The 26,431-nt window shown below is 33.4% G+C and overlaps 4 protein-coding genes and 1 long non-coding RNA gene across 9 annotated transcripts; 1 reads left to right on the top strand and 4 right to left on the bottom strand.

The window, feature by feature from the left end:
- Positions 1-2,352: 2,352 nt before the first annotated feature.
- Positions 2,353-3,531, bottom strand: LOC123924223. Its single transcript, XM_045977046.1, has 2 exons — positions 3,241-3,531; positions 2,353-2,746 (listed from the first exon to the last, which is right to left on the bottom strand). The coding sequence occupies exons 1-2, from the start codon at positions 3,506-3,508 to the stop codon at positions 2,475-2,477; spliced, it is 540 nt and encodes a 179-aa protein (XP_045833002.1). The 5' UTR covers positions 3,509-3,531; the 3' UTR covers positions 2,353-2,474.
- Positions 3,532-5,680: 2,149 nt separating this feature from the next.
- On the bottom strand, positions 5,681-7,812 carry LOC123922223 (probable metal-nicotianamine transporter YSL7). Its single transcript, XM_045974964.1, has one exon. The coding sequence runs from the start codon at positions 7,810-7,812 to the stop codon at positions 5,743-5,745; it is 2,070 nt and encodes a 689-aa protein (XP_045830920.1). The 3' UTR covers positions 5,681-5,742.
- A 1,080-nt stretch (positions 7,813-8,892) lies between these two features.
- LOC123924225 lies at positions 8,893-10,330 on the bottom strand. Its single transcript, XM_045977052.1, has 2 exons — positions 9,838-10,330; positions 8,893-9,370 (listed from the first exon to the last, which is right to left on the bottom strand). Exons 1-2 carry the CDS (start codon positions 10,115-10,117, stop codon positions 9,099-9,101), a joined length of 552 nt encoding a protein of 183 aa, XP_045833008.1. The 5' UTR covers positions 10,118-10,330; the 3' UTR covers positions 8,893-9,098.
- Positions 9,939-15,142, bottom strand: LOC123924224 (peptidyl-prolyl cis-trans isomerase CYP40-like). Of its 4 annotated transcripts, XM_045977048.1 has the most exons (9): positions 14,910-15,142; positions 13,285-13,791; positions 13,118-13,205; positions 12,955-13,007; positions 12,758-12,862; positions 12,539-12,614; positions 12,392-12,429; positions 12,245-12,309; positions 9,939-10,047 (listed from the first exon to the last, which is right to left on the bottom strand). In XM_045977048.1, exons 1-8 carry the CDS (start codon positions 15,078-15,080, stop codon positions 12,256-12,258), a joined length of 1,092 nt encoding a protein of 363 aa, XP_045833004.1. In that variant the 5' UTR covers positions 15,081-15,142; the 3' UTR covers positions 9,939-10,047; positions 12,245-12,255. The 4 variants fall into 4 exon arrangements, with proteins under 4 accessions (XP_045833004.1, XP_045833006.1, XP_045833003.1 ...); XM_045977050.1 differs by lacking the exon at positions 9,939-10,047 and having other exon boundaries at positions 11,729-12,309; positions 13,291-13,791; XM_045977047.1 differs by lacking the exon at positions 9,939-10,047 and having other exon boundaries at positions 12,156-12,309.
- A 1,682-nt stretch (positions 15,143-16,824) lies between these two features.
- LOC123924227 lies at positions 16,825-19,929 on the top strand. Of its 2 annotated transcripts, XR_006814648.1 has the most exons (6): positions 16,825-17,119; positions 17,212-17,331; positions 18,080-18,137; positions 18,218-18,287; positions 18,561-18,950; positions 19,066-19,929. It is a non-coding gene; the product is annotated as an uncharacterized LOC123924227 (long non-coding RNA). The 2 variants fall into 2 exon arrangements; XR_006814647.1 differs by having other exon boundaries at positions 18,561-19,929.
- Positions 19,930-26,431: the final 6,502 nt, after the last annotated feature.

Genomic DNA, 26,431 nt, shown 5'->3' on the forward strand with positions numbered 1-26,431 from the left:
AAGGATGCATTGCTTTATGGCAAAGAAGGTACTATCACCTTGGATGAAGTTCAATCAGCTTTGAGGACCAAGGAGTTGACAAAGTTGAGAGACTTGAGGGTTGATGATAGTGCGGAAGGGCTGAATGTGACGAGGGATAGAAGTGAGAACGACGGTAGAGGAAAGGGGAAGAAATATGGGTCCAAGTCTAGGCCAAAAGGTGATAATGGTGGCAGGTTCAGATGCTTCTATTGTCAAGAACCGGGTCACTTCAAGAAGGATTGTCCTCAGAGAAGGGGCAGCGGTAGTTCGTCAGCTCATGTTGCCGTTGATGAGGAGGAAGGCTATGAGAGTGCGGGAGCACTCATAGTCACCAGTTGACACTCATAGCTTGCTGATCAGCCTGGAGAGGCGGTGGTAATAATACTCAGCATCGGCCTGGAGAGGCGGTGGAATAATACTCGGGGCTACGTTTTGAAACAACAACATTACTATTGTGAGAATGCGGAGATGCTAGTGTGGTGAAGTTGGGAATTGGTGGAGCTTAAGTCGTGGACTTTGGATGCTCCGATCACATGTGTTTTGAGGAAGGAGTACTTTGAAGCCCTAGAGCTAGTTGAAGGTGGAGTTTGTTCATCTTGGCGACGGGAAAGCTTATAAGGTTCAAGGTATGGTTGAATTTCTTTCACACAATGCGAGGTATTATTCTTAAGCTTTGTTACTAGTTGTGATTCTCATGGTGTGGATAAGTTGTGAAACTTCGGGTTGGTATTTGTCAGTGACATGGATTTAGTAATTCTAGTAAAATGAAGTTTACTAGGTGGTTGAAACTAAATTGGAAGTGTTGGAGACTAACAATTACTTGAAGTGTGTTTCGGAGTAGTTGAATTTTTGTACAAGGTGGAAGACATAGTGGATATACCGGTTTAAGGATTTGGTGGAGGAATCTCGGTTTGAGGTGGCGGTACACCAAAGTGGTATGGCTATGGTGACCTTGTGGGTTATGTTTTGATTGTGGCCGAAGAAGTGCAAAACTTGAAATATCTTCGGGGAGGCAATTGGAAGCAATGGTGATCAAACTTGGTAACTTGTAGGACTATTGGAGGTAGTTGGATACGAGGAGAGTTTGAGGTTGCGGCTTGTGGAACCACCTAAAATTCCAAGGTTGGTTGGAGGCAAGCAAATCTTCGAGAGGACGGAAGGCATTCCGGGGTTCGAAGAGGGTGGTGAGGCTTGTAGGATTATTCTAAAATTCCATGGATAGTCGGAAGCAAGCGTTTCTTCGGGAGTACGGAAAGGAACATTCCGGGGTTCGAAGAGGGGATGGTGTAAACTTGTGAAGCTACCTAAAATCCTATGGTAGTGGGAAGCAAGAACTTCATGAGGGCGGAAGGCGTTCCGAGGGATGAAGGAAGGAGGTTCAAACCGGGAAGCTTGTGAGTCTAGCAATGGTTGTTGGAAGCAAGTGAAGGTTGGTGTCAAGATCAAGATTCGAGTGGGACTTGGATTTGATCTGGTGTCTTGGATGGTAGTTCAAGTGGAGAGAGCAGCACGGTGGTTGATGGGAAGTTGGCATCACCATCGTTTTAAAGGCAAGGTGGAGATTGTTGCAAATTTGCCTTGAAAACGTGAAAAAACAACACTAGTCTGTTGTTTTCCGCCCCGGGCGGAAAAACCTGTGTTTCGGGCGGAAAACTGAAGCAGAATAAGGAGGGCTCTCTGTTTTGCCGCCCCAGGCGGAAATATTGGTGTTTCAGGCGGAAGTTTCCGCCTCAGGCGGAAAAAGCTGTGTTTCGGGCGGAAATCACTGCAGGGTATTTAAAGGGTCACGTTTTCTGTTTTTTCAGAGGAAGTTTCGAGGGTTTCTTTCACCAAAAACGGCGGCTAGGGTTAAGAGGGTTACTCTTGGTTCATCTCTAGGTTTTGGGTGTTGATTCTTTCATCTTGTAATCACTTATCATTGAAATCTCTTGGTCACGGGAAGAGATTTGGGAAAAGGGTAGAATTAGGGTTGAAGTCTAATTCTTGCAACTCTTTTGTATTGAATCTCGTTGTAATCAAGCTTTTCATTGATAGTGGAACGGAGGGTGGCTCTCTCCCCCAGAGTAGGTCGGTTTTGACTGAACTGGGTAAACAATTTATTGTGTCCTTTTCTTTTTCCTCGCCGTTTATCATTATTTGTGATTATTATTGCCGTTCGCTTATTTTGATTGCTTAATCGTATTTGCTCCACACATCAAGATTATTATTGGTGTGATTTTTATCGAATTCACAACAATATATAGCATGGACAGAAAACAAAATAAATATTTTGAAGAAACACAAAACAACTACTATTATTCGGATGCACCACAATCATATCTTGATCGGTACATGAATAAGAAACACTCTTTATTTTAAATTTTTGGAACATATATTAATAGAGAAAACTATAAATTCAGAAGTTGCAGCATGCACTTCAAATTCTCCAATAGCTAGCTATGGCAAACATTTTTTCAAGGCCATGATGGCCATAAGGGGCGAAGCATTGGTATAATGGTGAACTTCATTTGTCCAACGTTGCAATGTAACCCATTTTTCTCACCGCATGCAAAGTAATATGGCTTCCATTTGTTTAACACGAACTTGAATCCCTCTCCAACACCTTGTGTGTGATTTGCCAACTTCTTAGCTCTCTTAATATCACACTTCTTGAAGCTCCTCCATGTCTGAAACATGTACACGCTGTGGGGGAAACTTGTTGCATTTGGCGCATCATACTTGAAAACTACACGATCACAAATATATACTAATCAGAATCAAATAGGATAAACGAGTTTTAAATATTAGTCGTGTTCACGGTTGAGTTGCATCACAAATCTTAAAATGTAAAGAATCACAGTCAAATGAAATCAATGCAACATCAAATACTGCAATTGCATTACAATTTCGATACATAAAAATTATTAGGTCACGGTCCATATTGGCTATTGGATCGTAGACTTTTGTTTAAAGTCCTTTTATTTAATAACCTACTTTAACATAAATGAAAAAAAATTATATATGTCATTAAATTTTGTATATTATCGGGTAATTATAACAGTGAAATTATTTAAAAACATAGTAAGTCGTCGTATCTTGCAGGGAAGAATAATATAATTTTTATGATTTTATTGAAAACTACACTACTTTGATAATAAAATTGAATACCATTGTAGTTAAAAAGTGCAATAGTGTCTTAAAATTAAACTCATAAAATGGAGTTTTTAATAAAAACTTTACCGAGAGTATCATTGAGGTAAAAAGGGCCGGTCTTGATAGCCCAATCAGAGTAGTTATAACCAAAGTGCCAATTTTGAGAGCCACCAACAATGATTTTCTTAGGTTCTTGTTCTGTCTTATTTATTTGATGATTATGGTTGCCAAATCTAGACCACCAATCAGTGTAGTTAAAATTACCAAAAGAGGGCCAATCCTTGTTTGCCATAGTAACTGTAAGCATTGAAGAGGTTACTATAACAAATAAGGTCAGGAAATGAATGGTGGCCATATTGTGTTATTTGATTCTTGATTCTTAAGTAACTGCTTCTAAATAAAAAGTTGGAGTTATGGAGGGGGTTTATATAGTGGTTTTTGGGGAAGGAAATTAAAGTGTTAGGCATGTGGTGGTGTGGAGTTACCAAATCAACTTTAAATTAGTCTTCATATAAAGTAAGTGGGGGTAGAATTTGAAAACAGGTTGAATATCCATACACAAACAGGATCCGTTGACACAAACTAGTTTGACACCAAATGTTACACCTCTCAATAACGTTTTAACCGATATAAATTTTATAAAATCCACCGTTGGATTGAAAGTTTACATCATATAGATCATTTGTGTAAAATTTCAGACAAATCCAAAATCATTTGATATGCTATTGAGACACATAAAGATTAACGGCATTTAAAAAAATACAAAAACCGTTAATTTTGATGTATCTCAATAACATATCAAATGATTTTGGATTTATTTGAAATTTTACACAAATCTATATGATGTAAACTTTCAATCCAACGGTGGATTTTATAAAATTTATATCGGTTAAAACGTTATTGAGAGGTGTAACATTTAGTGTCAAACTAGTTGGTGTCAACGGATCCTGACTATATATATATATATATATATATATATATATATATATATATATATATATATATATATATATCCATACAGGTTGTTATGTTTTAATGTTAATCAGAAATAATTATAATAATTTTTTTGTTGTTGTAATATAGATAAAATGACAAAGGCATCATAAACTTATACACATAAGTGAGGGAGTCGGGGTTTGAACCCCGATCGTGGCATCCAACCAATGTTAGGTTCAATGGAAGAGGTTAAACATTATATTATTTTTCCATATAGCCTTTGATATTAACCAATGTTAGGTTCAATGGAAGAGGTTAAACATTTTGGTTTGATAAATTAAAAGATTAACTTCTCCAAACAAATCTTTTTCCATACTCCCCCAAACAATACCCATATATCTCCATCTCCACCCCAACCACATATATTAGACACCATCAAGACAAGATGAGTGTCCCTCAATATGTATTATTCTCCTCTATAACATTGAATATCTCTTTACTCCGTATCAAAAATGTAAGTCGTTTTGACCATATTACACAAATTAATAAATGTGATTAATGATGTATAGAAAAGAGAAATTATGAGTTAGTTTACAAAATTGTCCTTCATTAATGGTATGAGAAAGATAAATTGAAGAATTGAAAGAAGAAAGAGAAATAAATAGTTAAGGGTATAATAAGAAAAAAGAAAATGTTAAATAGTGCACCCGGTACATTAGTTAAACACATAAATAAGGAAATTTTATCTTAAAACTCGTGCATTCAATGCATTGAAAATATAAAAAGCTGTTTTTATCAACATTAACTTTATGTTTTATATCTATTTTTGGTATACTTAATAAGTGCACCGGGTGCACCATTTAACATACCCTAGTAATTTCTTTACATTAAGTTCAATATTGACTGGTATTTATTTATTTACTATAGTATTTATTTATTTATTCATTTGTTTATTTAGTTTTGGTTTGTTTCTTAAGCAAGTGATTCCAGTATTAGTGGGTTAGTTTACCGAGGTTTAAAGTTAGTTTAGTTAGACATTTAGCAACCAAAATATGGTGGGAATTACATTATGTGGAAAATGTCTAATTAAATGGGGTCGTGTTAGTATTATGAGGTTTGAATTTTATGAGGTCAACGAAAATTTCACATCATAAATTTCCATAAACATTGTATGACTTAATGTAAAATGAAATACACGCCATGATGGTGTCATTGTTGTGAGGAGTGTTTACACTGCCGTTTGAATAGCTAGGTTCTGAGATAAAAAGTTACTGATCTAAAAATAAAATTATACTATACTTAAATATATACATATATAAAGGTTATTTTAATAAAGTGTTTAGGGACGGAGTTTCCGCATGACTGGGGATAAAATCCTCATCCCCATCCCCCAAACCTCTTTCGGGGTAACGTTTTCCTACTTCCCCATCCCCATGGAGAAAATTCTCCGTTTTCGGATTCCTCAAATAGAGCATTCCCCACAGAGATTTTCATTTACAGATAAAATTGACATCACTAGAGGGAATATATATTTGTCATGTTGAGAGAGAAATGAGAATTTGAATTGACTTGAAATGGTGTCATTATTTTAAAAAGGTTGAAATAAATAAAAATGAAGTATGAAATAAAAATCAGCACATGAATAATTCAAGTTTAAGATTCCATTAAGAACGCATCAACCTTTGCATTTGTTGCTCTAGACAAAAATTTCATACAAATAGGTGGCTGCACTCCACCAAGAGCAAGAAATGAGCTAGGAAGTGACCAAATGCCATCTCCACAAATCAAACCAGAAGCAACAGCAATTCCAAATGCATCAGCCTTAACCCTATCAATCTTCTGCCACACAAACAATATCAAGCTTCCAACACACATATCAATAGCAAAATTGCTTCCAATGTAGAAAGGTATAGCCATAGCCATAGGAACAGGAATAAACTTGGCATATTTGTTTCCGGCCAAATCGCGAACAAAGTTAATAATTATAGCTCCAACGAAAAACCAGCAGCAAAGTACAAGACAATTTTTTGGCAGAGCAGAGATACCTTCCACACCTAGTATAGCTATGTTACGATAAAAAAGTGCGTAAGGTGCAGGGTACGCTGAACCAGATTCACCAAGAGTATGAAAAGCAGTGTAGAATAGCCAAAAAACACACGGTGATATAATACATCCCATAGTAGTTCCAATGACTTGGCTCACAAACATGGATTTCGGTGAAGCCAATGTCATATAACCTGTTTTAAAATCCTGCATGAGGTCCGAAGCGGTTGAAACAATGTTCATCATGACACCACACGCTGCTAAACCAGCTAGGACACCGCCATTAGCTGCACCTGCCCAAGCACCGATAGTGAAGATGGCTAATTTTCCGTAGGTCGATGCAAGGGACATATCTGTTAATCCACAACCATATGCATTACAAAAGGCTAGTGCTGGTGCAATGATATAAATGCAAACTATGTGATACCACTTTAGCTGGTGGAAAATGTAGGGGATAATGACGGTTGAGATTATCGCAATTGTGACATAGCCTGCAATAGCAAACCAGGAGGGGATTTGATCTTTGAGGAACATCTCGGTTCTACGCTTGTCGTCAAATGAAATTGTAGGTGGGAGAAGACGATTTGGATCATCGGATGGTACTGAACAGTCTTTTGTGATAAATTGATTATACAAACCGTAAAGAGTGCGGCCAAGAACTTTCACAAATTTGTATAGACCATCACCGAGAATCATTGCGATGGCAATGAAAAGTTTGTAGCCTTGAAGACCATGTAAGCTACTTTGTTTGAGATTAGCAGAGTACCAGTCTCCTTTTTTGTCTTCAATGAAAGGCCACATGACCCCCCATGAAAGAATTCCACCAATCAACATAGATACATTGATTATATGTGGACATATCATCCCAACACCGACGTAAGTAGCCGAAAAATCAAAGTAGAACATCCTTTGATAGGCTTCTAGACCAAATGTGGGGAAGCTTGAAAATCCACAAGCATCACCAGCAGTGAAAAACCATTGGAATACACCCCATAAGAAACTAAAGGACAAGAACTTTCCCAATGCATGTACTTGTTTCTTTGCTAGTTTTACACCTTGTCTTGTATGGAAACTGTTGATAAGATGAGCTGTTGCAGTACCTGTTGGATATGTCAATCTGAAGTCGACAATCATAATCTTTCGAAGTGGAACCACGGAAAAGAGACCGAGAAAACTAACAACAAATAGAAATGCAATCATCCATCCTAAACTAAGATTCTTAACATCCATGCCACCATTGTTATCATCTGGAAGTTGTTTTGCAATAGTTGGACTCATTGCAAACAAGTAACTACCAAAACCGCCGCTAAATGCAATGCTACTGGAAGCAACAACACAAGTTTGAATAACAGTATTCTCTTGTCTTGTAAAAGGTTGAGTAACAAAACCTGATTTAGCAAGCAATCTAGTCCATGTCTTGACAAAGAAGAAACCTAACAACCCAGCCGAAACATTGAGAGAAGGAACAATACCTGTTGTAAGATTAAGCTTCATCACGATGAAGGTGAAAAGAACCGACAATAACAAACTCACCAATATAGCCCTAACCGTAATCTGTTTTTGCCATGTAGGCACTGATTTTCCTTCAAACCTTTTTTCAATTGAAGCCTCTTCGAATTTTTGTTCTTCGTTTGACATCGTCGCCACCTTTTCGTCAATGTCACCGGCGAATGTGGTCATTTGATGAAAATTATTATGAGAAAGAAGAAATGGAGGCGATGTGGTTCTTGTGTTTGTGTGTTGAGTGGTTTTTATATTTTGGAACTTTTTGTTATAGTATTGTGGTTTTGGGTGTTTTTAGTTGTTAGCTTTCTGTTTTTTTAGTTTTGTCCATTTAAGTTTTTAGTTTGGAATTAATATTGTAATGTGAGATGTCATTAGTTTTTTGCTCTTACATTAATTTCTATAAAAAAAAACATTGACATGGCTAACTAAATTATTTGACATTTGTAATGTGGTGTATTTTGATTATTATAGAAAACACTTTTTTTGGGTCAAGATAGGAAACACTTTTTTATCTGACTCAAAATATTTTTAATTATATTTAAAAAAATATTATAAACTAGAAAAAGTTCATCGTCGATTTCACCTTTGAACCCATAAAATTACATTTGTTTATTTAGTTTTGGTTTGTTTCTTAAGCAAGTGAATGCAGAAATAGAGAGAGTGAGTTAGTATTTGGTAAGCATACACAATTTTTGAAAATCTCAATTTACAAACAAAATTAAAAATTATTTAGGGTATATTTAGTTCAACGGAAGAGAGTGGAGTGATGAATTTTAATGGAGGCAAGGGGAAGTGAGAGGAGGAAATGAGGGATGAAAGGATATTTTAATTTAATATATGTTTCGTTCTCAAATGAGGGAATGCATTTTAAAACTAATTTACATTCTTACCCCTATGTTGATCTACAACTCTTCAGCACAAATCAATTCATTTATTGATAAGTGAGGAGGCTTGATAACATTTGCGAATTTTTGTTACCTAGTCATCTTCGATTAGAGTTTAAAGACCAACTTTGTTAATTAATATTCATATTTTACTCTTCTTTAATTGTCTTCTCTAGAATTTGTATTGTGATTTTAAATGAAATTAATTCATCATTTTGCAAATAGAGAAGCATATTGATCACGGTTCGACTTGATATCAGAACTAACTCCTGAATCAAATTAGATGGTTCAGTGAACCGGATACTGGTGATGAAAACCCCAAAAAAAAAAAATAGAGAAAGAGAAGCATAGTAAATCTACAATTATTCAATACCACAAATATTTTTATTATTCAAATGATATTACATATTTTGATAAGAGCAATTAAAATAAGAAAAGTCTCACAATTTATTTTAATTTGTTGAAGCGTATATTGAAAATTAAAAGAAAAAAAATATTATAAAATTCAGAAGTTGCTACTAAAATTCCAATTTTCCATGAGAGCAAGCTATGAAGAGTTGTAAGTGTAGCAATTTTTCAAGGCCATGATGGCCATAAGGGGCGAAGCATTGGTATAATGGTGAACTTCATTTGTCCAACGTTGCAATGTAACCCATTTTTCTCACCGCATGCAAAGTAATATGGCTTCCATTTGTTTAACACAAACTTGAATCCCTCTCCAACACCTTGTGTGTGATTTGCCAGCATCTTAGCCCTCTTAACATCACAATTCTTGAAGCTCTTCCATGATGGAAACATGTACACACTGTGGGGGAAACTTGTTGCATTTGGAGCATCATACTTGAAAACTACACAAACAAATTTATAATAATTAGTATTAATATCTTTGGTTTCTCTATTAAAAAAAACTTTAAAAATTATTATGAATTGTCGAAAAATAATTCATAAAATGATTTCTATGCTTTAGTCTTTCTCGAATCAATCGGCCTTTAATCCGGATATCGAGTCTTATAAAAAAACTTAACCAATACTTGGTAAAGGTTATTTTTTATTGTATTTTACGAAGTTATAATAAAAGCGAGAGAGCTTCTTTTAGCGCCTCTTGAGTTTTCTTGCACCCCTCCTAAAAATACCAAAATACTCCTTCCGCTATGTAAGTAGCGAAATGATTTGCCACTTAACTAACTGACACCCTCTATACATGAACTTTTCAAAAATTTGGATGTTTTTATCAGTTTTCTCATTTTTATAACATCTACTACTTAACTTGCGAAAGAATAAAAATAAAAATGAGAAGGGCGTGCGAGAGTATCACCGAGAGTATCATTGAGGTAAAAAGGGCCGCTCTTGATAGCCCAATCAGAGTAGTTATAACCAAAGTGCCAATTTTGAGAGCCACCAACAATGATCTTCTTAGGTTCTTGTTCTGTCTTATTTATTTGATGATTATGGTTGCCAAATCTAGACCACCAATCAGTGTAGTTAAAATTACCAAAGGAGGGCCAATCCTTGTTTGCCATAGTAACTGTAAACATTGAAGAGGTTACTATAACAAATAAGGTCAGGAAATGAACAATGTTGGTGGTGGTAGCCATTTTGTGTTATATGATTCTTGTCTCTTAATTGCTGTTTCTAAATAAAATAGAGTGTGTTATGATTTGGTTGGAGTTATGGAGGGAGTTTATATAGAGGTGCGTGTGGAAGGAAATTAAAGTGTTAGGCATGAAATATGTGGTGGTGTGGAATGACCAAATTAATTACTTTAATTTAGTCCTGATATAAGTGGGGGTAGAATTTGGAAACAATTTGAATATGTACGTAGCATTATTCTTATTGGGTAGGAGAGTGTAACACAGTCAAATATCTTCATAGTTCTTCTTCTTTTTTATTTATTTATTTATTTATTAAAAACAACATTCATTTATGAAAAAAAAAAAATATAGAATATATTTATAAATGATTTGTTATTATAAATTTGAATAATTTTATTTAATAAAAGATGTCACCTACTATGTCACTAGGTTTGATCTAATGGTGAGAGATTTGTGTAGTATGAAAGATGTCCTAGGTTCGATCATCTCTGCCTCCATTGTAAAAAACAAAAAAAAACATCTACTATCATCACCAACACAGATAGTGGCGAAACTAGAATTTTTTTTTCCTTTTAATTTTACTCTAAACTAGCAAAAATTTCAGTTTTAAACGAACAAAACTATTATATGGGATCGATATCCCGCATCTCCATTATCGTAAAAAAACAAAAAAAAAACTGAATCAAATGGGTCGTGTTGGTATCATGAGGGTTGAATTTTAAGAGGTCAAAGCAAGTGTACTTTCTTACTATTATATTAATTAATGCACATTTAACTGAATCAAATGGGTAGAAAATTTCACATACAAATTCGGGCTAATGTTATGGTGGATCATTTTTATAAGTGGTCCACCGTATACAAGTGATCTATCGAATATGAATTTTACAAAATTTACTATTGGATTGAAAGTTTATATTGTATAGATCATCCATAAATTTTTTAAATTTTTTTTGAAAATCATTTGATGTGTTATTGAGACCATCAAGATTTACGTTATTTAATAAACCGTTAATCTTGATGTGTCTCAATAACATATCAAATGATTTTCAATTTTTCTAAATTTTTCTATGGATGATCTATATGATCTAAACTTTCAATCCAACAATAAATTTTGTAAAATTCGCAGTCGTTATAATGTTATTCGTGACTGATCCACCATGAACCACTTGATGAATTGGTCATATTAGAATTTACCTACAAATTTGTAGACATTGGATGACTTAAATGTGAAACGAAATACACACCTTTGAGTGATGAAATGATGATGGCTTGGTGTCGTTAAAAAAAAAAGGTAAATGAAATTTTGAGTAAACAATAAATTTCGTCCTTAAATTTGTACTAATCAATCGATTTATCTTCATTCTTCAAATTGAGAGACGTCAATTAAGGCTATCTTTGGTAAAAAAATAGTGGATTGCTGGTAAGCCAATTTATAGGGAATGAATTTATAGCGGATAACTTATAAATTAGCTTTTATCTTATAGTGAATAAGCTAACTGATTGAATTTGTAGTATTTGGTTAAATTAGCGGTTGAACTAGATTATAAATATGAAATGACAAAAAAAATGTTGAATTAATATTTAATTTTTTCATGTAAGATGATAGGGGTAAAATTGGAAGAAAAAATGATAAGATAAGCTATAATCTCATAAAGTACTTGAAATAACGTTTGAAAAATAAGCTATAAGCTAGTAAAATAAGCTATAAGCTCTTTTTTAAAAACTATTATCAAACAGAGTTTATGACTTATAAGCTATAAACTCAATATTTGGCTTTACCAAATAGAGCCTAACTATCGCCGTCTTTTTTTTTTTTTTGTTTCAGAGTGCAAACATGTGTTGAAAAGTGAATTGACGAGGTGTCTTGTATATTATAGTTGTTGGGCCGTGAGAGGAGAATCTCACTGAATTGGATCGACACTTTGGACATTGAACAACCTTACAAGTGACTCTAACACCACGTCTTCACCCAAAACCTTAAGCTCAACTCAACTCTTCCGACCAATGTGAAACTTTTTTCTCACTCTGAACAATAACTGCCACGTCACCAAAGAACAATAAAACTGTATTGTCTCGTGCAAATGTTGTTACATTACATTGTTTCATGGTAATTCGTGTGCTGAGACTAACCTTTCTTTGTGTTATTGGAACATCTTACTATATGCTTTTTTCTCTAGATCAGTTCTATTCGATATCTGCAATCAGCAAACATAATCTGTTAGATTTCAAACAGATATATAATGCTTCAATGCTTCTTTCGAATATGCCCTCCCTCACCTTCTTTCTAGCAGCACCGAGTTCCTTTTTTATTCCACCTGAAAATACCAACATATCAAATTAAGTTACATGCACAGAACATTACATCATTCGGACATTAATTTTCGCCTCGTGTGGCTGTGTATGGGTTGAGACATTTTAACTAACCATCATTTGGCTCCAATGTCAGTGCTTTTTTAAAGCTTTCAACTGCAGCATCAATGTCATTGAGTACCATGTATGCCTGGTGAAATCGAATTTAACGTACTTATCAGAACAAAAAGCAGAACACGTTAAATGCCGGTTCAACTAGAAGCCTGTCATAGTAAAGGATTGTAAGTTTCTAAACAGCTCTTCAATGATAACACAAAGCTCTTCAATACCAACCTGTCCTTGGCGGAACAAAGCTTTGGCATTGTTAATACCTTCACGCATTGCGAATTCTGTGTCCAACAATGCTCCATTAATATCCCCTAATTTTAATTTACAAGCCTACAAAAACATGCCGAAAATAATTTAATTAGTAAAGTGAAAAACATTAAAAAGTTGTTAATATAGGTGTTATATAGTAAATTCCGACTTACAGAGCTGTTTGTAAATATCTGTGATTTCGTTTTTCTCAAGCCTGAACTTTTATCTGAAAAGCCATAAATAAACCTAGTTATCATGCGTAGAGGAGGCGAAGCGCATTTGTAGCATAGTCGTTGCACATTGCATAGTAAAAGTGAAATAATGAAGCATATATACCTTCATCAATCCCTTCCTTCTCCCAACAAATATCCAAGTAACGTAAAGCCTTTCGATACTTCCTTATAGCCATTTTGTAGTCTTGTTTCTGTCAAGAAAATATTAGAAATATTTCATTGATATCACAGAAAATAATGTAGCTCACTTCACAGTATATATGATATCACCAATACCTTGTAATACTCATTACCAAGAGATTTGATTGAATCAACCGATTTCAACCACCATTCAAGTTCACTAGGGCTCTCAGCAAGGTCTACTGGCCAATCGGGATAAGTATCGCCGTCTTTGAAAAAGTTAGTTATACCATCATCTTCTCCTTCGGGAATTTCTCCACAATCCACGATTTTAACATCAAGAACAGGACGGTCCTCATCTCCGGTCGTAACATGCTCAATTGAACGGACTATGCCCATTCCTTTGACTACTTTCCCAAATACAACATTCTTACCATCTAGATGAGCTGTTCGGGTAGTAGAGATGAAAAACTGCGAACCATTTGTATTGGGGCCGGTGTTTGCCATTGATAACATCCCTTTCCTTTCATGCTTCAATTCAAAATTTTCGTCTTCAAACTTGAGTCCATATATAGATTCTCCTCCGGTACCGTCTCCAGCAGATATATCGCCTGCTTCGATCATACAACCTTTAACAATACGATGAAAGCAAGACCCCTGAATATACAATAGAATATAAACTGAATTTAATAGTTGACAATTGAGCTAGTATCTAGTATAGGTGATTTATTTATTAAGAGATGATATGTTCTTAGAGAAAAAATACAAGCTGGTGTTCATCTCAATCTCAATCTAACACAAATTACAATATAATTTAGATAATGATTATAAAATGAACATGAACATATCATTCATACAATATGAGCAACATACTCCTTGTGCTAGAATAGGGGTTTGTTAACTTTTATTTTTATTTGAAAACATTTCCGACCCAAGGACCAACTAATCTTAGGGGTCCAATCCCACCGTCCACTTGTGAAATCCCATTTAAATCCAGAGCAAAACTTTGTATGGACTAGCCCACCGAAATTAGCATCAGGGGAATCGAACTTAAGACCTAGGCCAACCCAAGGTCTCAAGCCAACACCACTAGTCCAACCCAAATGAGTTTAGTGGTTTGTTAATATATTGTTGGCTTTTCCAAAAAAAGCTACAGAAATTGTTTAAAAATAAAGATATGAAACATTACATATACTTTAACACAAATTGATAAAAAAAAAAAAAAAAAGTATTTACATGAATATCTAATATTTGTAGAGAGACATCAATATTTTCAATATAAAGTTATATTTGGAAATGATGATCAAATTATACAAAAACAAATACTAGTGAATTATCATAACAAAAAATCATAGAGACATATATTAAGGTAAGTATTGATCTATTCAATTGCTTAGTATCAAGGAGTATCAAGTATGCACTTCAATTATGCTCATAACACAATGAAGAACAAGGAACATTATTGAAGATGTCTCTAAGTTAAGGAATATTTTCAAATAGAACCAATATACTATGAAAATTTACCTCCACCCAATAAAAAAGAATAAACTTATATTAGATCATAAAAAAATAAATGACTAAAAGGTATCTTCAATCAAAAGAATAAAGGGAACAATCATCTTTTCAGAATTGATGGTCCAAGTTCAACCCTTTTTTTAGATTACTGCCAAGTTCCAAACCCAAATATTTAATTTTTAATAAGCGTAGAACAAATAAAGTAAAAAAAAACAGTCTTTGATAGGTAAAAAAAGTAGAATAGAATAGAAAGTACTTACCTTAAAATGGAGGGACACCCCAGTATTAGGACCAATACCTTTCTCACCAGTGCATAGAGCTCTAAAATTCTCAGCAGTTTTTGGAACAACATCATTGTAAAGCTCCACCAATATTCTTCCTTCTAGTTCTTCCCCTATGCTAATGTCTAAAAAGCACATTGTTCTCCTCATTTTTTTTCTTGAATGAATCAGAAGCTACTAGTTCCTATTGTTATTTGTTTGTACCATAGAAGCATCTTTTAGAATTCAAATAGTAACACTAAATTATTGAATAGTGTTTGGTAAGTCATCACCCATTAAAATTTCTGATCTTGTCTATTAATATTAATTTAGAAACATATTTTTTTTAAACATTTTGGTTTTTAGGAGAATCGATTTTGATAACTCATAGTTCGCAGATAAATAAAATCTGGTTAAGAATTGTTTTTATTAGACATCAAATTCGGATTCTTTGAACGATTGGTCTTAGGAGGAGTAACAAATTTTTAGTTAATATTTTGGCAATTTAATAGTATATCATTGATGTAAGTGAACAAATTAATCAAAATACTAAAGTTTTAACATTATTTTGCAAGTTTATCCAAGTGAACACCCTAGCACAAAATGTGCATACACATATTCTATAGTCAACTGGATTAAGTGGCTATCACTATTATTGGCTATATGTCCGGAAAAAGGTGCCACTTTCTTCAAAGTGGAAGCAAATTAACTTGTTATTTATTTAATGGCATTATCTTTGCTCTGTCTCTTCTATTTTGCCTCCATCCATTAGGCCTTTTGTAAAAGCAGAGAGGCCCCCATTAAGCCGCATCAATATAAATAAATGGGTTGGATAATTCTAACATTTTGTTGTTTAAAAATAGTTTAATTTAATGGCATGTGAAATTTTGTGTTAACTTTTTTTCAAAATAATTTTTAAGATCGGTCTAAGATAGTCTGAATATATATTTATAAGTGATGATAATTCTTATCTTATAAGTTAGTTTTTTAAGGTTGAGTTAAACTCAACTCTCAATTATAAGATGCTACCAAAGTCTCTTCCACAATCTGTTGGCCCGCCTGCATGCTATCTGGTTTGTTAACACGTCATTCACCAATTATATCCGCGCCCAATAAAGTGCTGGGCCGTGAGGGGGTGTGTTAAGAAGTTCCACATCGATTGTGAGATAACCTAAATATACGTTTACAAGTGAGAACAATTTTTACCTTACAAACCAGTTTTGTAAAATTGAATTAGGCTCAACTCTCAATTTTAAAAATAATTACCAAGTATTAAGCCTTATTTATTTGTATCACATTGCTATTTGATATCGGATACGCTTTTAATATGAAATGTCGGGGTGGTGGTGGGTGGCTACCGCCTACCGCATAAATTGAAGTCTAATAGTAATCACTTGGTACTTGGTAGTATACAAAACCAGTAGATAGGAGAGTTTGCCATTGATAACATCCTCCAAGTCCTCGTGCAAGCCAAAACTCATGTCTAGCTTAAAAGATGTTGGGCCAGAAGTGATGTGATTTTCTCTCATATACCCTTCCATTTATAATTGGTTTGTTGAATTTTGAGGGGACAAATACATATAAAGTCAAGCCAATTATCATACCAAAATGAGACATTCACTAGTACAAAAATACCTTTGTAGCAGAGGTTCTTAAGTCAGCTTGCCTGCCACCTGACCTAAAAAACGATACGGTGGCAATTCCGTAATTAATTTTAACTTTATTAGGTCGGTTCCGTTTTGAACCGACTTAACATAGATTAAAAAATATATATTAAATTTGAATAAAATCCCTTAAGTCGCGTGTGTTGGCTAACTGACCTAAGAAACATTTTTATTAAGTCAGGTGTCTCTTACCTGACCTAAAAGGTACTATTTATTTTTTATAAGTTAAGTTTTTATGTGTACTAGGAGAGAATCGAACCCGGTACCGTTAATATATATAAAAAAATCCTAATAATACTTTCTGCAAAAAAAAACAAAAAAAATACTTAATAGAAAAATTTGTCAAAAACCCTTCACTATTCACACAGTGCAAACGATCTGCTTCTTGACAACGAGAGAACAATCCTCTTCTTCTTTTTCTGCAAATAATAATCCCTCTACAATCAAACTCATTCTTTCTCTTCGAACTTCGTTAATGTTCCTCATCACACCTCCAATTCCAATTTCGATTCTTACGACTCAGACTTCAGAGACGATTTTGGCACGGTACCTTCTTCACTAATTTTATTTTTTTGATTATTTAGGCTTTTATTTTATCGTTCAATTAAGATAATGAGACTTTCAATTTTGCTTTGAAGCAACAATCGTGTTTTCTTCTTCGCTCCTCAGAATCGTGACTCAAACCCGAACATAATCAGCATGTCTTCGTTCCTCAGAATCGTGACTTCTAACCACCAAACAGTTTCAGCTTCCAATCAGTAAGGTTTTCCAATCATGACTTTCTTCTTATTTTCTCTTGATTCTTCACCTCTAGGGTTTGCCGTTTCACTATAAATTGTACAAATTACACTAATTGATGCTTCATTACTTTCTATGTGCTGGTTGTTTTCGTAGGAAAATAATACTTGATAAAAGCAACGTTGATGTAGCAGTTGATAAACTTTTATTTTGATGATTTTGTGTTTGAATTTGGAAAAGTAAATCTGTGAGTTTGTATACAATAGAAATTTGGGTTTGGTTGTTTTGTTGTTTGGGTCATGATTAATTGGTGGCATTAGTAGTCAACCTTTATGAAAGGGAATTTGTTAGTTTGAATATAATAGAAATTAATTAAACTATACTTGTTATTTGATACTTTGATCTAATTCTCTTAAGGTTTTGAGATTTGGTGTGTGGAATAATAATTCAAATAATCTTGCTTTGACTAACATTGGTGGAACTACTTGTTTGAACACCAAGGTTACACACCAAATTGAATGGTTTGCTTCTTTAGTATAGAAATTTCGAGCACGCATCAACTTGAATGGGCTTACTAAGGGTGCTAGTATAGTTGAATTGATACATGTTATAAGATTCATTGAGAAAAACTCTATTTGGGCCAAGTCTCCACTCTTGTGATATTGAAAAGAGTCATTTTGATATAAAAGGACTAAATTTCTTCGATGCTAATTTTAAATATTGAAAAGAGTCTCCACTCTCTTATGGTGTTGGTGGTATTTTGCGCAGGTAATGAGAAAGTGCGCCATGTAAATCAAGCTAACCACCATATGTACCTTTTCCTAGGGTAGGGCATTATATATACTTTTTTTTTTTGAGGTTGGCATTATATATACTTACAATTTTATTTTAACCTTTACATTTCAGAATTGGTTCAGGAACAATTATGGTAGGTGCCCATCTTATTACATGGAATGTTGCAGACAGTTGCTAAGCGGTATGATGTTAATTTGGACAAGTTTTTAATTTTATTTATCATTGCTATGTGAATTAAGATTCATGTATGTTTCCTTTTGGATTGAATGTGTCACTAGAATTTTTGTCTATATTAGTTATTGTTTTTTACAAATTCAATATTTAGTTGCGTGTTTCTCATGCTAAGATAGTTTCTCAGATGTTTAAGACTTTGTTGGGTTTACTATCTGTTAAATTTCTTTTTGGGATTTCTACTGTTTATTGCCTTGATGTCATCTTTAATAATTCTTTTAAGGATGCATCTGAAGTTGCAGAGGACATTAAGGTTTTAACTTGGAAATGGAGTGCTCATAAATTGAAGATCGCCCCGTGTTTATATTACGAATGGACTTGGGACCCAGGTATTTGTTTTGAGCGCTGATGAGCTCTGCTGATTTTTTTTAGCTGCCTTGACAGTCTTGTGGTTTTTTGCTATCAGAAGAGACTGACTTTTGCTGCTACTGGTTTTTCTCTCTTTCTGTTTGGTGTGTTTTGTGGGAGTGGACTTGGTTTTATTGTTTTGTGTTTCAATTCTTGTTGGTTTCTATCATTTTATCTTGTTTTTTGGTGTTGGTGGGCATTTGTTTGTTTTTAGGTGTTCTCTACTGCTTGTTTTCCATGTTCTACCTTGTATCTCCAATTTATGGTACTTCTTATACTATGTTGGCTTATAATAAAGTTTTGTTGATTCAAAAAAAAATGCACATGTTGACCATAACCATTGTTTTACAATCTTAAGCAGGTTTTTTTTTCTTTTTCAGTTGACTAATCTAATTGGTCAGCTGCTTGATCTGGGAGGCCTACAATATTTAGCAGTTGCAGCCTGAGGTGTGGGTCTGCTGTGTATTTAGTAGATTGGAGGCTTGGTTTGATGTTTAAAGACATTTTGAGGTGGATCATTGTAAGTGTCATTGCCCCTTGTTTCTTGCTTGTCGGCTGAATGGTATGTTTGGCATTAGGCAATCTCTTACTGTTTGGAGCTTTGCGATGTTGTCTAGCTTTGCGATGCTTGTGACTGTCTAGAGTTTTGTGTAGTTTCCTCTGCTGCTGTGTTATCTTGCAGGGGTTGTTCATTGGTTTTTAGTAGGATGAACTTGTGTTATTTTTGTTTTCATCTACAATGCTAAAACGTGTCCTCTTAGGAAGTTATTTGTGTAAGTTTTGCACATGATCAATTAATTTTAACTTAATTATATTTTATGCCTCAAACTATATTGAACTTTATTAATATTTTAGTTAGGGATTTTTAATATTCTTTCCATTTTTTAGAACAGGACATTTTCTCAAGCATGGTTTATCTCTTCATGGGTTCCAAATGTCATTGTTACTAAGAAGTAAGAAAACAGAAAATCCACCTCAAGCATTAAGTAAGAAGCAATTGTTGATGAGAGATTTGAGGTATCTCTTATTTTACTCTTCTTATTTTAATTATCATTTGATTGTGGTATTATATTGCTATTGCAAGTTTGTACGTAGTTTAATAATGATTAAAAGTTTTGTAACATTGTTGATAATGGCATGTGTTAAGTTAAGAGACAAGGTTTGGTGACATTTCTTATCTCTTTCTCCTTGTCTTAGTGTTGTTTAATACTTGTGAATGTTACTTTTGTTTCTGAGTGTGAGTATATATATATATATATATATATATATATATATATATATATATATATATATATATATATATATATATATATATATATATATATATATATATGCACTGCTATGTAGTGTAATTTGTATTGGAATTTTTGGTTTGTTCTTGTGATGCACTGCTATGTAATCTCATTAACTTAGCAACAATGTCTTTGGTTTTGTTTCTGAGTATATATATGCACTACTATGTAATCTCATTAACTTAATGTCTTTGATTATTTTACATTTTGTTCACGAAACACTTATTCAGTGGTTATAATTACCAAATCAAGATTGAATATTTTTTATCTTACTTATTTTTTATGTGTATTGCTTTGAACTATTAATTAGCATATATTGAATAATGTTGGGAAAGTTTAAAACAGTATTTAATATTTTTAAAAACGTAATTTTTTTTAAATTTGCCAAACTTTTTACGTCGGTTGCACTATAACCGATCTAATAGGTGCTGTCTTAGGTCGGGTCAAAATCCGTATTAACAACTACATACTTCTTATGTCGGCTTTTCTTGTGTCGGACGTGGAACCGATGTAAAAGGTCAATTTTAACCGTCTTAAAAGTTCTTTCTTAGGTCGGTTCAAAAGCCGTGTTAACAACTCCAGACTTCTTATGTCGGCTTTTCTTAGGTCAGACACGGAACCGACTTAAAAGGTCAATTTTAACTGACTTAAAAAGCGTTTTTTCCACTAGTGATTTCCTTTTCCTAGTTGAAAACAATTTGGATAGGATTTCAGATTCACCTCATATATAAATTTTAATAGCACGAGATATTGTAAAATTATTGTTAAAATAACACACCTCTATTTACTGTGTTAACAGTTGATTATCATGAGAGAGGATTCTCTCCAGTTGAAAAACAAATTGACGAAATAATATTGTCTTTTAGACCATTAGATTATAAATGTAGGACAATATTTATATTTAAAATAAATGAAGAAAAGTTGATTGATGGTTGTGGTGTGAAAATTGAGAAAAATTGAGATAAAAAAATTGAGAGGCTCGATTATCATAATATGATTCAAAGAGTTCAAAATATAAGAAATGTCACAAAAAATCATTGTATCATAAATGAATTTTGTCCATTTTAAATTTCAACACACCCTAAGATGAGTAGGTCTTAGAGACGTTGGTATAATTCAGCCGCGATGTCATACATTTACCTTAGGCGTGGGGTTTGATAGCTCTAAAATATGCATACTTTTTAGTAATAGTTTTATTAAATAAAGTTTACTTATAAGTCAAGTTAGGATGCTTTCTTACTATATTTTCTTAGTTTTATCTTTTGTAGTTTCAAATGCATGAACAAATGGAATTATGTCCTTTTAAGTAAAAGTAAATCATGAAAATAATAAAAGTTAGTTGTTTTTTTTTATTATAATTTAGGAAAAAATGATTTTTTTATTTATTTATAATATGAGACGAAGGACAGTTAGACTGCATATAGTTACTGTATTTGAACCGTCCGATTAAGATCAAACGTTCCAGATTTTATAATTAAATGTTAATTATTTATAAATAAATGAAATTAAGTTTAATTTTTGAATCGTCCGATCTTAATACACCACCTAGTCCGGAGTAGAGAGAACATGTTGAGAGAAGATAAGGGCTAACTTATTGGTCTTGGCCATAACCAAGAATGTCCCTTTTCTTTGTCTTTTCTACAACCCAAAAGTGGTGTATCATAATTAGTAACCACTAACCAGCTCACATTTCAGAATCCAATGATGATGAATTTTGAAGCCGCATTAATAGATTTTCATTTTTATACTGCTAGAAAGGAATGAATTATAGGAGTACTCAACAAACAAACAGTCGTCTATAAAAACCTTTGTTCTGTTCAATGATTCCAGATCCAATGTTGTCAAAGGACCACCTCATTAAATCCGAAATTGGATTATTTGACGCAATAATTGTGTCACAAAGTTATTGCTCTTATCCGTCCGATTTATATTAATGGCTGATATGGTTTAATTGTATTATAATTGATGTATAATTTGAATCATCTGACTTCAAAGCTGTGATTAAATATAATGTAAAATTGTGTATCTACTACAACAACCGATCAAGGTCCAAATAAATAACCCCAACAACATTAACTTGATTTCAAAAACAACTCTCTCCCTTCCATTTTAAATGATTTATTTGACTATTTCACATTATTTAAAAAAACTTTAATAATCAAAAAGAGAGAATGAGATTTTTACTTACTTAATTGTTTTTAGAAAGTATTGATGACTTAGTATTTAAGAGTTGTGAAATTAATTTTTTTTGAAAAGGCAGAGTTGTGAAAATAATACTAATTAGAGGTTATAATTTTAAAATATTGCATTAGAAATTAAATAAATCAAAATTTTGTGTGTGTGAATTTTTAATGACTTGTTATTTTTTCTATCTTAAAAAAATAAAAATTAAGGAGTACTATAACCCATTTAACATATTGAAACCTTCCTTTGCCTACTTTATAGTACTTATTTCAAGTAGTATTAAAAATAAAATAAATCTTCTAAATCTAAACCCTTACTTACTCCTCTGATTTCAAATACTTATAAGTAAAAAACAACTTTTAAAATTGATTAGATATTTAATAAATCAGAAAAACGGTTTTATGTTTATAATTGATGTATAATTTGAATCATCTGACTTCAAAGCTGTGATTAAATATAATGTAAAATTGTGTATCTACTACAACAACCGATCAAGGTCCAAATAAATAACCCCAACAACATTAACTTGATTTCAAAAACAACTCTCTCCCTTACATTTTAAATGATTTATTTGACTATTTCACACTATTTAAAAAAACTTTAATAATCAAAAAAGAGAGAATGAGATTTTTAACTTAAAGATGATTTGCAATGTGTGCGCACAAGTGGAAGAAAGGTCATACATAACATTTTTGGGAAAGTATTTGATCATATATATGTTGTCATGGTTCAAGGCATACATTAATGATGTGGCAACATATTTTTTTTTAACATGTGGAACATATTATATGCATATCTAAAATAACCTTATATTGACGGTGCGTAAAAATTAAACTCTAATTTTTATTGCTTAATATTTTCATTGTAATGTCAACGATGTTGAAAAAAGATGAGTTTCTAAACAAATCAAACCATTCAAGATGGCAAGATGTTTCAGTGTGCAGAAGATGTTCTACTAAGTTCTAGTACATAAAAACTGCTTAACTTAAAAGATTGAGTCTTTCGAGGAAATTTATGTTGTACACTTTTTTTTTATTTGTGAACCTTCAATTTTTTAAGGAAGATAACAATTAGACTCTTATAAAAAAAAAAAAAATAACTGATAAGTTATCTTATAACAGATCAACTTATGATGAATAAATTTTAAGATAGTTTATTGAATTTATAGTATAAAACTAATAGTTGAATTGACTTATATAAGTATAAAATAATATGTTTAATTAATATTTAGGTTTAATTAGTAAAATGTTAAAGACATTTTTTGTTTTAGATTGGTAAAGAAAAAAGGTCCGAATAGGTTCCTTAAAGAAAAAAAGGTTTGAATAGGTCCTTAAAGACATATCCGTTAATAAGTTTGATCCCTAACAAAAAGTCCGAATATGATCAAACTGATTAACGAAGATATCTTTAAGGATCTATTCAGACTTTTATTCTTTAATGGACCTATTTAGACATTTTTTTTTTTTAAAGTTAATGTGAAACCAAAAATATTTTTAGGAGATCATTTTACTAATTAAGGATAATATTTACTATAAGAGGAATAGGAACATTGATTATCGTATTACGAAGAATTTATGTTCAACGTGGGTGGAGAGTGATTCCCAGCTAGCTATCCAAGCCTCCAAGAATCACTCCATCGTTCTATGAGATCTGCGCAATAGATGGAGCAATTGTTTCTCAAATAATTTGCAGCTACTATTTTCTCACACGTTCAACAAAGGGAACATATGTGCTGATAAGTTAGCAACTCATGGTCATTTTGTCACAGATTTCTATTGGTGGGACACCTTGCCTGCTTTCTTGTTGAAGTACTCTCTCTAGTCACTATTATAAGTAAAAAAACCATTTTTTAAGTTATTGAAAAAGTAATGTATATAGTCTATATTATTGACTAGATACATTATTTTTTGAATGAATCTAAAAAATGAGTTAGACATCGAATTGTTAATTTTCGTTGTATTTAGTTTTGCTTTCTTGTTTTTTTTTTTTTGTTTAATTTTTTTCCTTCCTCTTGGTAAGGAACTTCAACTATTTCACACACAAATTAGATTTTAGCTTATGAGAAAAAAGTAACCAAACAACATTTAAGGTTTTGAAAAGTTAAAAGAAAATAATTGTAAAAGGGTTTGAAAAATAGAAGTCTGAAGTATCTTGGAATAAAGATTCATTCAACTAATATTTATAATTGATAAGTGGTGTCATGACATTATGTGAGTGGAGCTATACCTTCTGGTGTATGTCTAAAAAGTTAGAATATGAAATAGTGAATAAAACGTTACATCACTCAATAATATTTGAACAACTTAACTATATATTTGGCCCCTTACATTTATTTTAGGTTTAAATTTGGTCCCTTACATTTTTAACGTTTACATTAGTTAGTTTTTTCCTTCAGTTTTGTCACATGTGGCAACCAATTTGTATATGTGGACAGACACGTGGATACTTTGACACACTGACACGTGTATAGTTCAAACGGTGTTAGTGACAAAACTAATGAAAATGACTAAATTGAAACCTAATGGAAACGGGAGCGGTTATGGTGCATAAGCGAATTTCGTATGCACCATGCATAAATAACACATAAAATCATTCCACAACAAAATGATTTTGGATTACAACTCTCTGAAACCATTCCACAGTAAAAATGGTCCTAGCATGATTAAGTACATCTAATGTGAAACCATTCCACAACAAAAATGGTTTTTGCATGATTTTAGTTTAAAACTAACTACGAAGCAATTTGATGACATTCAGGGGTTGCTGTTGTTGATTTGGGGGTGGGAAATGATGCGTTTGGAGGTTTGTTAGATTCAATTTGATGGTGAAGATTTGTTTATGCACCATGCATAAGTTTATTCCTTATGCAGAATAACTCATGCCAATGGAAACGTAAGAGACCAAATTGATATTTTTTAAACGTAAGAGACCAAATTGAAACCTAAAATAAATGTAAGGGACCAAATGTTTAGTTAAGCCTATTTTAAGTGATGAATCCTCATCATGACATGTTATCTGAGCATTTTTAAGGTGATCTTTAGGAAATAATGTTAAGAAGTTGAGTAGAATGATCAAAATTTAGCCGAATACTAGATTGAGTGTTGCGCAAGCAAAACAGGGGAATTCCTGAGTTTATGCTGCGCCAGGGCGCAAGAGGCTGCGCATGGCGCAATGCTGCCTTATTTCAAGAACTCCTTTCCCTGGATGCTGCGCCATGGCGCCACAAGGCTGCGCATGGCGCAATTGAGAGCCTAATTAGAGCCCAAGTTACTGGTGTCTGCGCCATGGCGCCACAAGGCTGCGCATGGCGCATTGTTGGACTTCCTTGAGGGTGGCTTTCACTGGAACCTGCGCCGTGGCGCAGGGTAGCTGCGCATGGCGCAATGAAGCCTTGTTTAGGAAGTTTCCAACTCTGTGAACTGCGCCATGGCGCAGGAGAGCTGCGCATGGCGCATGATGAACACCTGGGAGTTGATTTCTTGATCTGGAAGCTGCGCCACAGCGCAAGAGGGCTGCGCCAGAACGCAACTGTAACTGCCTCTTTGCGCCTGGGCGCAGAGGCCTGCGCCTGGCGCAGCTGCGTATTCTATAAATACCTGTTCTGTTATTTTGTGCAGGTTGTTGGATTTTTGGGATCCAGACTTGAGAATTAAGCTCCATCTCGTACTTTCCTCTACTCTTTTAGCTGAAGATGATGAAGATCATGGAAGATGAAAGCCAATTGGTGATCAAGTGCAAGATTATGGCACACTAAGCACCAAGATTAGGAGTTGGAGGTGAAGACTAAGGATCAAGCTCTCGCGCGGATTTGTACTCAATTGTAATCAGTTTAATGTATTCAATTCAGAACTTCTTATGTGTTTAATGCTTTTGTGTTTTGTAGCTGATTACACAAATGATTTGATCAATTGAATGCATGTGAGAAAATGGTTTAATTGTAGACTTTAGAATTCTGAGTAATCAATGTATGTTTAAGAGATTGAATGTTCTTGATTATGTTAATTGAATCCTGTGTTTCAATCCTCAATGAATCACAATTCACTTAAGAGATTAAGGAATGGTAATGGTGATTGATTGGGAGAAGTGGATTGCAAGAGATTGAATCCACTTACAATCGATTTAACATTGAATAGATTAACCGGTTCTATTGTGTGCGATTCCGCGTGTAGCTTGTGAATTAGTTCGATCCGAAACCTCTCAATCGTTCCAAAAACCTTGAAACTAAGAAATAGCAAATCCTTTTGAAAATTCACCCCCAAATTATGCTTAA

Source organism: Trifolium pratense, linkage group LG4, assembly GCF_020283565.1.
Source record: "Trifolium pratense cultivar HEN17-A07 linkage group LG4, ARS_RC_1.1, whole genome shotgun sequence".
Lineage (NCBI taxonomy): Eukaryota > Viridiplantae > Streptophyta > Magnoliopsida > Fabales > Fabaceae > Trifolium > Trifolium pratense.

Coding starts and splice junctions, on each gene's coding strand:
- LOC123924223 (XM_045977046.1), bottom strand. CDS start 3,508: ATGGCCACCATTCATTTCCTGACCTTATTTGTTATAGTAACCTCTTCA. Junction 2,747..3,240: donor TTACCTCAATGATACTCTCG/GTAAAGTTTTTA, acceptor GTGATCGTGTAG/TTTTCAAGTATGATGCGCCA.
- LOC123922223 (XM_045974964.1), bottom strand. CDS start 7,812: ATGACCACATTCGCCGGTGACATTGACGAAAAGGTGGCGACGATGTCA.
- LOC123924225 (XM_045977052.1), bottom strand. CDS start 10,117: ATGGCTACCACCACCAACATTGTTCATTTCCTGACCTTATTTGTTATA. Junction 9,371..9,837: donor TTACCTCAATGATACTCTCG/GTGATACTCTCG, acceptor TTGTTTGTGTAG/TTTTCAAGTATGATGCTCCA.
- LOC123924224 (XM_045977048.1), bottom strand. CDS start 15,080: ATGAGGAGAACAATGTGCTTTTTAGACATTAGCATAGGGGAAGAACTA. Junction 13,008..13,117: donor GAAGGAAGGGATTGATGAAG/GTATATATGCTT, acceptor ATGGCTTTTCAG/ATAAAAGTTCAGGCTTGAGA. Junction 12,430..12,538: donor GACATTGGAGCCAAATGATG/GTTAGTTAAAAT, acceptor TGGTATTTTCAG/GTGGAATAAAAAAGGAACTC.